The 17,233-nt window shown below is 33.3% G+C and overlaps 1 protein-coding gene across 2 annotated transcripts in view; it reads left to right on the top strand.

Annotated features, from left to right (window-relative positions):
* Positions 1-14,646, top strand: part of LOC139516692 (lysosomal proton-coupled steroid conjugate and bile acid symporter SLC46A3-like) — a 49,885-nt gene extending 35,239 nt beyond the window's left edge. For both annotated transcript variants that reach the window (XM_071306945.1, XM_071306944.1), the window contains one exon: positions 14,356-14,646. In XM_071306945.1, coding sequence (XP_071163046.1) covers positions 14,356-14,428 — 73 coding nt within the window. In that variant the 3' untranslated portion in view covers positions 14,429-14,646. The remainder of the gene's footprint in view (positions 1-14,355) is intronic.
* The last annotated feature ends 2,587 nt before the right edge of the window (positions 14,647-17,233 follow it).

Genomic DNA, 17,233 nt, shown 5'->3' with positions numbered 1-17,233 from the left:
AAAAACTTTCCAAACTAAACATGAAACTTCTCCGGTAACATAATAATATAGACCCTTTACAAAAACAAACAAACAAACAAATACCCCCCCCCCCTTTTTTTTCCAAATCAATCAATAAAAAAACCCAATTATCCATTCATCAGAGGGGAAAGACTGCCTAACAATTGTTTTCAAAACAATTGCTTTATATTTATTTTTTTTTTTTTTTCTTCCGCCAAATTTTGTTCTTGCGCAAAATGTTTGTTTCGCAATATGTCGCTTAGATATTTCTCATATGGCATCGTATAGTTTATGCGCTTTTAAATTTCACCCTGCTAAGGCGAACCATTTTCTATGTAAGAGTTATCTCCCATTTCACTGTTTATCCTCTGTGTGCATCTCCTCCGTAACAAAAAAAGATAGCGACAAAATTCTTTTTACAAATTGTTCGTTACATCCTCAGGAATTTTTGGCTAATTTGGATCGAAGCGATTCGATGAAATTTTATAGGAGTTATCTACCTTTACAAAATAAATTTGTCGGTAAGTTTATTTAACTCATAAACAGTTAACCGTATAACCCTGGAATGTTTTTATTTGAGTCCCCTAGGTCCTAACTTAGAAAATGAGGTCAAGGTCAAAGGTCAAGGTCAAGTTCTCAATTGTGACTTTTGCTTGTTTTTGCATTTTCTCCGACACTTTGAGAGATACATATAAAAGAACAAGTGCAAAATATCAGCTTTATTGTAATGAAGATATGCTACATTTAGTCTTATACAATTAAATGGCATCTTATAGGAGTTGGTGCCCCTGAAATGTCTTGATATGAAGTTATTTGATTATAACTTCAATTAAGTTCAATATAAAGACATTTGACCTTATACAAAAGGTTAAGTGACAAATGACCTTGAAAAATGGCTACCGGAAGTGACCTTGAGAAAACCGGAAGTAGCTTTTTTTGCAGTTTTTTCACATACAAGTACTCAGAATCCATATATTTTGTCATATAGATACATAAACTGATTACTGAGGAATAAAAATGACTTCCAACAAACCGGAAGTAACCAATTATCTCCCATTCTACATGCAAAAGTACATAGAAACTATATATTTTTGGAATCAGTGTGAAAGAAGCTATCATATGAGACCGTAAGTAGCATATTATCTCCCTTACATCACTCAAAAAGATAATTAAACCATTATTTATATCATCAGTATGAAGAAACTACCTTCTGATCCAAATTTCTTTGTTGTGGAAAGACTTTCAATTGTTCTCTGAACAATTGGTTTTTAATTATTATTATTATTATTTTTTTTTTTTTTCCGCCAACTTTTGTTCTTGCGATAAATGTTTGTTTTGCAATATGTCGCTTAGATATTTCTCATATTGTATTGTATAGTTTATGCGCTTTTAAATTTCACCCTGCTAAGCCGAACCATTTTCTTTGTAAGAGTTATCTCCCTATTCACTGTTTATCATCAAAGCGTATCTCCTTCGTAACAAAAAAAGATAGCGACAAAATTCTTTTTACAAATTGTTCGTTACATCCTCAGTAATTTTTGGCGTATTTGGATCCAAGCGATTCGATGAAATTTTATAGGAGTTATCTACCTTTACAAAATAAATTTGTCGGTATGTTTATTTAACTCATTAACAGATAACCGTATAACCCTGGGATGTTTTTATTTGAGTCCCCTAGGTCCTAACTTAGAAAATGAGGTCAAGGTCAAAGGTCAAGGTCAAGTTCTCAATTGTGACTTTTGCTTATTTTTGCATTTTCTCACTCACTTTGAGAGATACATATAAAAGAACAAGTGCAAAATGTCTGCTTAATTGTAATGAAGATATGCTACATTTAGTCTTATACAATTAGATGGCATCTTATAGGAGTTGTCGCCCCTGAAATGTCTTGATATGAGGTTATTTGATTATAACTTCAAGTAAGTTCATTATAAAGACATTTGACCTGAAACAAAAGGTTAAGTGACAAATGACCTTGAAAAATGGCTACCGGAAGTGACCTTGAAAAAACCGGAAGTAGCTTTTTTTGCAATTTTTTCACATACAAGTACTCAGAATCCATATATTTTTTCATATAGATACATGAACAAATTACTGAAGACTAAAAATGACTTTCAACAAACCGGAAGTGGCCAATTATCTCCCATTCTACATACAAAAGTATATAGAAACTATATATTTTTGCAATCGGTGTGAAAGAAGCTATCATATGAGACCAGATGTGACATTCATTTCACCGGAAGTAGCATATTATCTCCCTTATATCACTCAAAAAGATAATTAAACCAATATTTATCGCATCAGTATGAAGAAACTACCTTCTTATCCAAATTTCTGTGGTGTGGAAAGACTTTCAATTGTTCTCTGAACAATTGGTTTTTAATTATTATTATTATTATTATTATTATTATTTTTTTTTTTCCGCCAACTTTTGTTCTTGCGATAAATGTTTGTTTCGCAATATGTCGCTTAGATATTTCTCATATTGTATCGTATAGTTTATGCGCTTTTAAATTTGACCCTGCTAAGACGAACAATTTTCTCTGTAAGAGTTATCTCCCTATTCACTGTTTATCATGTGTGTGCATCTCCTTCGTAACAAAAAAAGATAGCGACAAAATTCTTTTTACAAATTGTTCGTTACATCCTCAGAAAATTTTGGCTAATTTGGATCGAAGCGATTCGATGAAATTTTATAGGAGTTATCTATCTTTACGGAATAAATTTGTCGGTATGTTTTTTTAACTAATAAACCGTTAACCGTATAACCCTGGAATGTTTTTATTTGAGTCCCCTGATTCCTAACTTAGAAAATTAGGTCAAGGTCAAAGGTCAAGGTCATATTTTAGATTTTCATATGTCTTTGATTTCCCTATAATTCTTGAATGGTTATAGATACAGAAAATTTAAGCAGTGAAAAATGTTAAGTACTTCAAGGGGCAACTTTTTTACATTATGACTATATTGATTTTACCATCATGTAAGGGACATAACTCCCATCGATGGTTTTTAAAAAGCCATATTTAGGCAAAACTCTTAAACAAAGGTCCTTGACCCATAGGGTCTTTTGCAATGACCTTGTGGAGCAATGACCTTGACGAAGGTCACAAGGTCAAAGGTCAAGGTCATCAAATTATGTGGTTTTGGCACTATTTAAACAGTTTTATGTGTGTTTGAATTTCAACCAACCAACCAACCAACTAACCAACCAACCAACCAACCAACCAATCAATCAATCAATCAATCAATCAATCAATCAATCAATGTTTCCGTTTCATGTGTTTGATACGGGATACAACGTCTCTTTTTTTTCGCTTGTTTTAATTGAGCCTATCAAACGTGTTTAACCAACGTGTTTAACCAACCAACCAACCAACCAACCAACCAATCAATCAATCAATCAATCAATCAATGCATGTTTCCGTTTCATGTGTTAAATACGGGATCCAAGATGTTTTTGTTTCGCTCGTTTACATTGAGCCTATCTAACGTGTTTAACCAGCCAACGTGTTTAACCAACGTGTTTAACCAACATGTTTAACCAACCAACCAACCAACCACCCAACCAATCAATCAATCAATCAATCAATGCATGTTTCCGTTTCATGTGTTAAATACGGGATCCAAGATGGTTTTTTTCGCTCGTTTAAATTGAGCCTATCTAACGTGTTAACCAGCCAACGTGTTTAACCAACGTGTTTAACCAACATGTTTAACCAACGTGTTTAACCAACCTACCAACCAACCAACCAACCAACCAACCAACCAATCAATGCATGTTTGCGTTTCATGTGTTAAATACGGGATCCAAGATGGTTTTTTTCGCTTGTTTAAATTGAGCCTATCTAACGTGTTTAACCAGCCAACGTGTTTAACCAACGTGTTTAACCAACATGTTTAACCAACCAACCACCCAACCAACCAACCAATCAATCAATCAATCAATCAATGCATGTTTCCGTTTCATGTGTTAAATACGGGATCCAAGATGGGTTTTTTCGCTTGTTTAAATTGAGCCTATCCAACGTGTTTAACCAGCCAACGTGTTTAACCAATATGTTTAACCAAGGTGTTAAACCAATATGTTTAACCAACGTGTTTAACCAACGTGTTTAACCAACGTGTTTAACCAACCAACCAACCAATAAATAAATCAATGCATGTTTCCGTTTCATGTGTTAAATACGGGATCCAAGATGTTTTTTTTCGCTTGTTTAAATTGAGCCCATCAAACGTGTTTAACCAGCCAACGTGTTTAACCAACGTGTTAAACCAACATGTTTAACCAATGTGTTTAACCAACCAACCAACCAACCAACCAATCAATCACTTAATGTATGTTTCCGTGTCATGCGTTTAATACGGGATGCAAGGTCTCTTGAGGTCTTTTTCCCCTTTTTCTAAGTGACCCTATCAAACGTGTTTAATCAACCAACCAACAAACCAACCAACCAACCAATCAATCAACCAACTAATCAATCAATCGATATGTATGACTGTTTATTTATGACAGTTTATTGAAGGAACAAACTCTCAATTATTCAAGAAAATTTTTATTTTATTATTGTTCTTACGTCTCTTCTGAAAAAAAATCCACATATTCTCTGAAACTACAAGTCCAATCGACCTGAAAATTTGCAGTCAGCAGGGCATACATGTACTGAAGGTTCATAAAAAACTTTTTGCAGATATCTCTCAAGACTTTTCCTAGAAAAAAGAAATGGCAATGCAGTAAAAATCGCTTGCTAGGTCCGTCAATCTCAGTAAAAACCTACAATAAAATGTCCGCTCCGAGATTGAAATACTAATCTGTGTTACAAACAGGTGCTGAAAAATGGACATTATCAAAAAATAATCATTAAATGTGTATTAAAGTTACACCGGAACAATTAAATCCAAAACATGCACTGCTGGTGAACTGTGATCAAAATGTCAATTTCCTACAATGACAAAAGAAATTACATTGTGTACATTCCATCTCTAGACATGTTGTCTGTTCAAGGTCCCGACCTAAAAAGAAATTAAAAGACTAAGTTTTTCTTAATATAAACCCGCGTCACGTGATGTCTCCTCAATATTGCGCGCGCGCTGTATCTAAAATAAAAGAAAAACTTTCCAAACTAAACATGAAACTTCTCCGGTAACATAATAATATAGACCCTTTACAAAAACAAACAAACAAACAAATACCCCCCCCCCTTTTTTTTCCAAATCAATCAATAAAAAAACCCAATTATCCATTCATCAGAGGGGAAAGACTGCCTAACAATTGTTTTCAAAACAATTGCTTTATATTTATTTTTTTTTTTTTTTCTTCCGCCAAATTTTGTTCTTGCGCAAAATGTTTGTTTCGCAATATGTCGCTTAGATATTTCTCATATGGCATCGTATAGTTTATGCGCTTTTAAATTTCACCCTGCTAAGGCGAACCATTTTCTATGTAAGAGTTATCTCCCATTTCACTGTTTATCCTCTGTGTGCATCTCCTCCGTAACAAAAAAAGATAGCGACAAAATTCTTTTTACAAATTGTTCGTTACATCCTCAGGAATTTTTGGCTAATTTGGATCGAAGCGATTCGATGAAATTTTATAGGAGTTATCTACCTTTACAAAATAAATTTGTCGGTAAGTTTATTTAACTCATAAACAGTTAACCGTATAACCCTGGAATGTTTTTATTTGAGTCCCCTAGGTCCTAACTTAGAAAATGAGGTCAAGGTCAAAGGTCAAGGTCAAGTTCTCAATTGTGACTTTTGCTTGTTTTTGCATTTTCTCCGACACTTTGAGAGATACATATAAAAGAACAAGTGCAAAATATCAGCTTTATTGTAATGAAGATATGCTACATTTAGTCTTATACAATTAAATGGCATCTTATAGGAGTTGGTGCCCCTGAAATGTCTTGATATGAAGTTATTTGATTATAACTTCAATTAAGTTCAATATAAAGACATTTGACCTTATACAAAAGGTTAAGTGACAAATGACCTTGAAAAATGGCTACCGGAAGTGACCTTGAGAAAACCGGAAGTAGCTTTTTTTGCAGTTTTTTCACATACAAGTACTCAGAATCCATATATTTTGTCATATAGATACATAAACTGATTACTGAGGAATAAAAATGACTTCCAACAAACCGGAAGTAACCAATTATCTCCCATTCTACATGCAAAAGTACATAGAAACTATATATTTTTGGAATCAGTGTGAAAGAAGCTATCATATGAGACCGTAAGTAGCATATTATCTCCCTTACATCACTCAAAAAGATAATTAAACCATTATTTATATCATCAGTATGAAGAAACTACCTTCTGATCCAAATTTCTTTGTTGTGGAAAGACTTTCAATTGTTCTCTGAACAATTGGTTTTTAATTATTATTATTATTATTTTTTTTTTTTTTCCGCCAACTTTTGTTCTTGCGATAAATGTTTGTTTTGCAATATGTCGCTTAGATATTTCTCATATTGTATTGTATAGTTTATGCGCTTTTAAATTTCACCCTGCTAAGCCGAACCATTTTCTTTGTAAGAGTTATCTCCCTATTCACTGTTTATCATCAAAGCGTATCTCCTTCGTAACAAAAAAAGATAGCGACAAAATTCTTTTTACAAATTGTTCGTTACATCCTCAGTAATTTTTGGCGTATTTGGATCCAAGCGATTCGATGAAATTTTATAGGAGTTATCTACCTTTACAAAATAAATTTGTCGGTATGTTTATTTAACTCATTAACAGATAACCGTATAACCCTGGGATGTTTTTATTTGAGTCCCCTAGGTCCTAACTTAGAAAATGAGGTCAAGGTCAAAGGTCAAGGTCAAGTTCTCAATTGTGACTTTTGCTTATTTTTGCATTTTCTCACTCACTTTGAGAGATACATATAAAAGAACAAGTGCAAAATGTCTGCTTAATTGTAATGAAGATATGCTACATTTAGTCTTATACAATTAGATGGCATCTTATAGGAGTTGTCGCCCCTGAAATGTCTTGATATGAGGTTATTTGATTATAACTTCAAGTAAGTTCATTATAAAGACATTTGACCTGAAACAAAAGGTTAAGTGACAAATGACCTTGAAAAATGGCTACCGGAAGTGACCTTGAAAAAACCGGAAGTAGCTTTTTTTGCAATTTTTTCACATACAAGTACTCAGAATCCATATATTTTTTCATATAGATACATGAACAAATTACTGAAGACTAAAAATGACTTTCAACAAACCGGAAGTGGCCAATTATCTCCCATTCTACATACAAAAGTATATAGAAACTATATATTTTTGCAATCGGTGTGAAAGAAGCTATCATATGAGACCAGATGTGACATTCATTTCACCGGAAGTAGCATATTATCTCCCTTATATCACTCAAAAAGATAATTAAACCAATATTTATCGCATCAGTATGAAGAAACTACCTTCTTATCCAAATTTCTGTGGTGTGGAAAGACTTTCAATTGTTCTCTGAACAATTGGTTTTTAATTATTATTATTATTATTATTATTATTATTTTTTTTTTTCCGCCAACTTTTGTTCTTGCGATAAATGTTTGTTTCGCAATATGTCGCTTAGATATTTCTCATATTGTATCGTATAGTTTATGCGCTTTTAAATTTGACCCTGCTAAGACGAACAATTTTCTCTGTAAGAGTTATCTCCCTATTCACTGTTTATCATGTGTGTGCATCTCCTTCGTAACAAAAAAAGATAGCGACAAAATTCTTTTTACAAATTGTTCGTTACATCCTCAGAAAATTTTGGCTAATTTGGATCGAAGCGATTCGATGAAATTTTATAGGAGTTATCTATCTTTACGGAATAAATTTGTCGGTATGTTTTTTTAACTAATAAACCGTTAACCGTATAACCCTGGAATGTTTTTATTTGAGTCCCCTGATTCCTAACTTAGAAAATTAGGTCAAGGTCAAAGGTCAAGGTCATATTTTAGATTTTCATATGTCTTTGATTTCCCTATAATTCTTGAATGGTTATAGATACAGAAAATTTAAGCAGTGAAAAATGTTAAGTACTTCAAGGGGCAACTTTTTTACATTATGACTATATTGATTTTACCATCATGTAAGGGACATAACTCCCATCGATGGTTTTTAAAAAGCCATATTTAGGCAAAACTCTTAAACAAAGGTCCTTGACCCATAGGGTCTTTTGCAATGACCTTGTGGAGCAATGACCTTGACGAAGGTCACAAGGTCAAAGGTCATCAAATTATGTGGTTTTGGCACTATTTAAACAGTTTTATGTGTGTTTGAATTTCAACCAACCAACCAACCAACTAACCAACCAACCAACCAACCAACCAATCAATCAATCAATCAATCAATCAATCAATCAATCAATGTTTCCGTTTCATGTGTTTGATACGGGATACAACGTCTCTTTTTTTTCGCTTGTTTTAATTGAGCCTATCAAACGTGTTTAACCAACGTGTTTAACCAACCAACCAACCAACCAACCAACCAATCAATCAATCAATCAATCAATCAATGCATGTTTCCGTTTCATGTGTTAAATACGGGATCCAAGATGTTTTTGTTTCGCTCGTTTACATTGAGCCTATCTAACGTGTTTAACCAGCCAACGTGTTTAACCAACGTGTTTAACCAACATGTTTAACCAACCAACCAACCAACCACCCAACCAATCAATCAATCAATCAATCAATGCATGTTTCCGTTTCATGTGTTAAATACGGGATCCAAGATGGTTTTTTTCGCTCGTTTAAATTGAGCCTATCTAACGTGTTAACCAGCCAACGTGTTTAACCAACGTGTTTAACCAACATGTTTAACCAACGTGTTTAACCAACCTACCAACCAACCAACCAACCAACCAACCAACCAATCAATGCATGTTTGCGTTTCATGTGTTAAATACGGGATCCAAGATGGTTTTTTTCGCTTGTTTAAATTGAGCCTATCTAACGTGTTTAACCAGCCAACGTGTTTAACCAACGTGTTTAACCAACATGTTTAACCAACCAACCACCCAACCAACCAACCAATCAATCAATCAATCAATCAATGCATGTTTCCGTTTCATGTGTTAAATACGGGATCCAAGATGGGTTTTTTCGCTTGTTTAAATTGAGCCTATCCAACGTGTTTAACCAGCCAACGTGTTTAACCAATATGTTTAACCAAGGTGTTAAACCAATATGTTTAACCAACGTGTTTAACCAACGTGTTTAACCAACGTGTTTAACCAACCAACCAACCAATAAATAAATCAATGCATGTTTCCGTTTCATGTGTTAAATACGGGATCCAAGATGTTTTTTTTCGCTTGTTTAAATTGAGCCCATCAAACGTGTTTAACCAGCCAACGTGTTTAACCAACGTGTTAAACCAACATGTTTAACCAATGTGTTTAACCAACCAACCAACCAACCAACCAATCAATCACTTAATGTATGTTTCCGTGTCATGCGTTTAATACGGGATGCAAGGTCTCTTGAGGTCTTTTTCCCCTTTTTCTAAGTGACCCTATCAAACGTGTTTAATCAACCAACCAACAAACCAACCAACCAACCAATCAATCAACCAACTAATCAATCAATCGATATGTATGACTGTTTATTTATGACAGTTTATTGAAGGAACAAACTCTCAATTATTCAAGAAAATTTTTATTTTATTATTGTTCTTACGTCTCTTCTGAAAAAAAATCCACATATTCTCTGAAACTACAAGTCCAATCGACCTGAAAATTTGCAGTCAGCAGGGCATACATGTACTGAAGGTTCATAAAAAACTTTTTGCAGATATCTCTCAAGACTTTTCCTAGAAAAAAGAAATGGCAATGCAGTAAAAATCGCTTGCTAGGTCCGTCAATCTCAGTAAAAACCTACAATAAAATGTCCGCTCCGAGATTGAAATACTAATCTGTGTTACAAACAGGTGCTGAAAAATGGACATTATCAAAAAATAATCATTAAATGTGTATTAAAGTTACACCGGAACAATTAAATCCAAAACATGCACTGCTGGTGAACTGTGATCAAAATGTCAATTTCCTACAATGACAAAAGAAATTACATTGTGTACATTCCATCTCTAGACATGTTGTCTGTTCAAGGTCCCGACCTAAAAAGAAATTAAAAGACTAAGTTTTTCTTAATATAAACCCGCGTCACGTGATGTCTCCTCAATATTGCGCGCGCGCTGTATCTAAAATAAAAGAAAAACTTTCCAAACTAAACATGAAACTTCTCCGGTAACATAATAATATAGACCCTTTACAAAAACAAACAAACAAACAAATACCCCCCCCCCTTTTTTTTCCAAATCAATCAATAAAAAAACCCAATTATCCATTCATCAGAGGGGAAAGACTGCCTAACAATTGTTTTCAAAACAATTGCTTTATATTTATTTTTTTTTTTTTTTCTTCCGCCAAATTTTGTTCTTGCGCAAAATGTTTGTTTCGCAATATGTCGCTTAGATATTTCTCATATGGCATCGTATAGTTTATGCGCTTTTAAATTTCACCCTGCTAAGGCGAACCATTTTCTATGTAAGAGTTATCTCCCATTTCACTGTTTATCCTCTGTGTGCATCTCCTCCGTAACAAAAAAAGATAGCGACAAAATTCTTTTTACAAATTGTTCGTTACATCCTCAGGAATTTTTGGCTAATTTGGATCGAAGCGATTCGATGAAATTTTATAGGAGTTATCTACCTTTACAAAATAAATTTGTCGGTAAGTTTATTTAACTCATAAACAGTTAACCGTATAACCCTGGAATGTTTTTATTTGAGTCCCCTAGGTCCTAACTTAGAAAATGAGGTCAAGGTCAAAGGTCAAGGTCAAGTTCTCAATTGTGACTTTTGCTTGTTTTTGCATTTTCTCCGACACTTTGAGAGATACATATAAAAGAACAAGTGCAAAATATCAGCTTTATTGTAATGAAGATATGCTACATTTAGTCTTATACAATTAAATGGCATCTTATAGGAGTTGGTGCCCCTGAAATGTCTTGATATGAAGTTATTTGATTATAACTTCAATTAAGTTCAATATAAAGACATTTGACCTTATACAAAAGGTTAAGTGACAAATGACCTTGAAAAATGGCTACCGGAAGTGACCTTGAGAAAACCGGAAGTAGCTTTTTTTGCAGTTTTTTCACATACAAGTACTCAGAATCCATATATTTTGTCATATAGATACATAAACTGATTACTGAGGAATAAAAATGACTTCCAACAAACCGGAAGTAACCAATTATCTCCCATTCTACATGCAAAAGTACATAGAAACTATATATTTTTGGAATCAGTGTGAAAGAAGCTATCATATGAGACCGTAAGTAGCATATTATCTCCCTTACATCACTCAAAAAGATAATTAAACCATTATTTATATCATCAGTATGAAGAAACTACCTTCTGATCCAAATTTCTTTGTTGTGGAAAGACTTTCAATTGTTCTCTGAACAATTGGTTTTTAATTATTATTATTATTATTTTTTTTTTTTTTCCGCCAACTTTTGTTCTTGCGATAAATGTTTGTTTTGCAATATGTCGCTTAGATATTTCTCATATTGTATTGTATAGTTTATGCGCTTTTAAATTTCACCCTGCTAAGCCGAACCATTTTCTTTGTAAGAGTTATCTCCCTATTCACTGTTTATCATCAAAGCGTATCTCCTTCGTAACAAAAAAAGATAGCGACAAAATTCTTTTTACAAATTGTTCGTTACATCCTCAGTAATTTTTGGCGTATTTGGATCCAAGCGATTCGATGAAATTTTATAGGAGTTATCTACCTTTACAAAATAAATTTGTCGGTATGTTTATTTAACTCATTAACAGATAACCGTATAACCCTGGGATGTTTTTATTTGAGTCCCCTAGGTCCTAACTTAGAAAATGAGGTCAAGGTCAAAGGTCAAGGTCAAGTTCTCAATTGTGACTTTTGCTTATTTTTGCATTTTCTCACTCACTTTGAGAGATACATATAAAAGAACAAGTGCAAAATGTCTGCTTAATTGTAATGAAGATATGCTACATTTAGTCTTATACAATTAGATGGCATCTTATAGGAGTTGTCGCCCCTGAAATGTCTTGATATGAGGTTATTTGATTATAACTTCAAGTAAGTTCATTATAAAGACATTTGACCTGAAACAAAAGGTTAAGTGACAAATGACCTTGAAAAATGGCTACCGGAAGTGACCTTGAAAAAACCGGAAGTAGCTTTTTTTGCAATTTTTTCACATACAAGTACTCAGAATCCATATATTTTTTCATATAGATACATGAACAAATTACTGAAGACTAAAAATGACTTTCAACAAACCGGAAGTGGCCAATTATCTCCCATTCTACATACAAAAGTATATAGAAACTATATATTTTTGCAATCAGTGTGAAAGAAGCTATCATATGAGACCAGATGTGACATTCATTTCACCGGAAGTAGCATATTATCTCCCTTATATCACTCAAAAAGATAATTAAACCAATATTTATCGCATCAGTATGAAGAAACTACCTTCTTATCCAAATTTCTGTGGTGTGGAAAGACTTTCAATTGTTCTCTGAACAATTGGTTTTTAATTATTATTATTATTATTATTATTATTATTATTTTTTTTTTCCGCCAACTTTTGTTCTTGCGATAAATGTTTGTTTCGCAATATGTCGCTTAGATATTTCTCATATTGTATCGTATAGTTTATGCGCTTTTAAATTTCACCCTGCTAAGCCGAACCATTTTCTTTGTAAGAGTTATCTCCCTATTCACTGTTTATAATCAGAGTGCATTTCCTCTGTAACAAAAAAAGATATCGACAAAATTTCTTTTACACATTGTTCGTTACATCCTCAGAAAGTTTTGGCGTATTTTGATCGAAGCGATTCGATGAAATTTTATAGGAGTTATCTACCTTTACAAAATAAATTTGTCGGCATGTTTATTTAACTCATAAACAATTAATCGTATAACCCTGGAATGCTTTTATTTGAGTCCCTTAGGTCTTAACTTAGAAAATGAGGTCAAGGTCAAAGGTCAAGGTCAAATTCTTAATTGTGACTTTTGCTTGTTTTTGCATTTTCTCACTCACTTTGAGAGATACATAAAAAAGAACAAGTGCAAAATGTCTGCTTAATTGTAATGAAGATATGCTACATTTAGTCTTATACAAATAAATGGCATCTTATAGGAGTTGTTGCCCCTGAAATGTCTTGATATGAGGTTATTTGATTATATCTTCAAGTAAGTTCATTACAAAGACATTTGACCTTATACAAAAGGTTAAGTGACAAATGACCTTGAAAAATTGTACCGGAAGTGACCTTGAGAAAACCGGAAGTAGCTTTTTTTGCAGTTTTTTCACATACAAGTACTCCGAATCCATATATTTTGTCATATAGATACATAAACTGATTACTGAAGAATAAAAATGACTTCCAATAAACCGGAAGTAACCAATTATCTCCCATTCTACATGCAAAAGTACATAGAAACTATATATTTTTGGAATCAGTGTGAAAGAAGCTATCATATGAGACCGGAAGTAGCATATTATCTCCCTTACATCACTCAAAAAGATAATTAAACCATTATTTATATCATCAGTATGAAGAAACTACCTTCTGATCCAAATTTCTTTGTTGTGGAAAGACTTTCAATTGTTCTCTGAACAATTGGTTTTTAATTCTTTATTGTTTTACTTTTTAGAATGAGGTATTAATTTAAGACCTATAGTCTCGTTTTTAAAATATTTAGAGAGTTGACTCGAGGCAGTTCAGACCTTTACGATTGTATGGAGGCTCATCTTATTGTTGTAGACGATATTTTGATGTCTTGACTGATTAATGTTGTTGACATAGTCTTTGTCTGATGTATTGATATTTTATAAATAATAATTAAGAAAATTGAATAAGCCGGAAATATTATATCAAGGGTCGGGCCTGAGAAAGGCATATGCAATATTGAAGAATATTACTAGAATATATCACTTATGTTATTTGTTGTGTACACCTATTTAAAAGGTGTTCTTTTAATATCTACCAAAACGTGAGATTAGACTTAATGGTAAATTGTCGAATTTCACTTGGTTCGTGAAGCTTGCATGTGATGTTCACACTCGTTATTGGATATATCATAAGATGGTCCGGGCACTGCTAGAGTCCAAAGATACTTTGTGAAGACGTTTATAAAGTGTACCACATTGATGCTCCAAAATACAACTTTGATACCTTACGTTTTTTTTTAAATCAAGTCATGCTGAAAAGGGTCCATGACTGAGAAATCAAAGCATCATGAAAATGATCATAGTTAACTTAACTTTATATTACCATACTACTTTATTTTATTTTTTAGGATACTTTACATTGGGTCATACAGGACTACCAAAGGCACAGAAGCAGAGAAAGAATACCTCATCTCATCATAAACAAGATTTCTCGAGACTTTACAAGATTTATTTTTTTGCATAATCACAGTATTCAGGAATGGCGATAGATATGATTTTGTTGTCCTTGATGTAATATTACTTATTTTATTCTGTCATGGCATGTAAACTTTGATCAAATGTGATTGCCGCTATTAACTGTAACTTAAAATATGATATTATAAAACATTGTTTTGAAAGTATTAAAGATAAATTATATTTAAGAAATATTTTATATGTGAAAGTCTGAATGTTGTTGGCTGTTAAAGTGAAATGCAATTATCTCTTGGTCTTGCAAAAAAAGAGGAGGTGCAATTTTAAAAAGCCTCGTGAAATTGCTTACAAGTATGTTTAAATGATCGTATAATTGTTTCCTAGTGAATTGCTTAATACCCAAGTGGCAAGTATTTCATGCATGTTCAGGAAGAGAACGAAATTTACAAATCCAATTGGTAGATTGCAAAATGTACAGAGAAAGTGCCCAGATCAGTGGCGGATCTAGAAATTTGATCAATTGGTAGATTGCAAAATGATTGACCAGGATGAAGTGTCACTGACATACAAAACCGTTGAATTTATTGGACAGAGAGTGTCTTGCAACCTGCCACCTACAGATCTCTCAGAGATATTTTGCAAAAGCTCTTTAACATGCAGATCAGCAGAGGCGGATTTAGAACAATTTTGGTTGGTTATATAGGGAATCACTGAAGCGTGACATAATCGGCCCCCCTTAGGCAGTCATTGGGCCCCCTCTTATGAAAATTTCTAGATCCGCCACTGATCTGGACACTTTCTCTGTACAATCATCAATATAATGATTCTGTATTGGATATGGCTACATATTTAATATCCAACACAAAACCAAACAAACACTTCTCTAAGAATGGGACAGGAGAATACTTATGTCACCACATGATTGGTTGTTTGTATTGTAGTGTTGTGTCTTATTAAAGCTGACCAACAATTCCTTATATCCATTTACATACAGCTTTAGATAAAATTACATACAATCAATAGGTTCTTACAAAGCAAATGTTTGACTCAAATCAACACATTTAAATACATCTCGCTGAAAAGTATTATTTTCAGTTAAAGAGAAGAAAAAGATACCAAACATGCCAAATGGACATTCAAACTCGCAAGTGGAAAATTCCCTGGCAACACCTTTGCAAAAAAGAAAAAAGACCTAAAGACAAACAGTAGTGTAAGAAACACAATGTACTGAGCAACAGTAACTGTGTTGCTAATATTTCAATATGAATAGGAAAACATCAAAATAAATCAGTTTTGGCATTTTTTCAAAAACATTCAAGGAGTCTAGCCAGTGACAGATATTACATCCCAGCTCCTTTGTTCTAACGGGTGATCTGAGCCAGATCACCCCTACCAGATCACCCCTACCAGATCACCACAGTTTGAGTTTCTTTGTTATGCATGCTTTCCTTTGTTCTGTAACATTTTGGCGGGAATGTCAAATCCACTATAAAACTTATGAATAATTATACGGAAAAGACTATCTATCAAAATTCACGTAGAAAAAATCCAGTGTATATGCTGGGATTCAAACTCAAGGCCTTTAGCATATCCAGCCATTACACATACCACTACACCAGGACGACTGGATACGAACTAACAGTAATTTAACATACTTAAAGGAAGCAAGATCTTTTTATAAGTGGGGCGAGTTGGCAGACCTTTATTCAGTGGGATTTAAACCTTTTTCGTTAATAAGTGAGTTGTCAGACTGATTGTTCAATTTGATTTCACATTTTTTCAAAAGTAGGGCGAGTCGGTAAACAAGAGTGGGGCGATTTTTTTATAAAGTGGCGATATAGTATGGGCCGATTGGCAAGTGGGGCGAGCTGACATTGTTTGATATCTACTCATCTTGTTCGGGGGTCATAAAGGGTATACATCATATAGTAATATATAAAGTATATTATAATGGTTGTGTGGCATTCTAAACTAGATTTTATGAATTGTAAATGGTTTTTCGTCTAATCTAAAACAGCTGGGATGTAAAATAGTTATCCCACTGGGACTTGGTGTGTCGGTGTTAGAACACCCTCTGTCCTCCGGCCATCGGGGTGATCTTACACTGACACACTGCTTCCTCGTGGGATAACTATTAATGAAAGACAAACTTCAAACCAATTAATAGTACCTGGCTGATTTATGGTTTTAATCAAATGCAGAAACCATTTCACATATATATTTATAAGTATAATTTTAATGAGTAACCTCACAGTGATAACATGCAGCATCATTTACAAGTAAAAGCAGACTACTTTGCTTGGTTTCAGGAATGTATGTGTTTGGTGATATTTCTTTCTGTGGACAGTTATCTAATAAGCTAGCATGTTAAAAATGTGGCTTGGTGATTCTCATTCTGAATATGGATGAAACGTTTCAATAGCTTAAACAGCTATTTAACTGCAAAAAGAATGAATGGCAGCTCAATAATCATGATGTTTTGGGTTAATATAACACTATTTGTTTCTTTACCTTTCAAATATATCTGGGATCTATTTGGCCAATTAGATACTTATTATTTAAGCTATTAATAGCTTGTCATATGGGACAATTACTATGGGGAACACATATATTAACCAGACACAAAAGATCTAATATTTTCACACCATAGACCTGAATAGAATCATTTTGTAAAAACCTGATATATGAAATGTTACAGTTTTAGGTTCACATTAATAAAAACTTAGAAGTCATATAATTAGATTTCACATTTTTGCTAGTGGTCAAGCATTCCCAATAAATAAATCAGCGCAATAATTTCTGAATTAACAGTAT

The sequence above is a fragment of the Mytilus edulis genome, chromosome 3 (genome assembly GCF_963676685.1).
Source record: "Mytilus edulis chromosome 3, xbMytEdul2.2, whole genome shotgun sequence".
In the NCBI taxonomy this organism is placed as follows: Eukaryota; Metazoa; Mollusca; class Bivalvia; order Mytilida; family Mytilidae; genus Mytilus; species Mytilus edulis.
The sequence above is the reverse complement of the archived record's forward strand: the minus strand, read 5'-3'. Positions and strand labels throughout refer to the sequence as shown.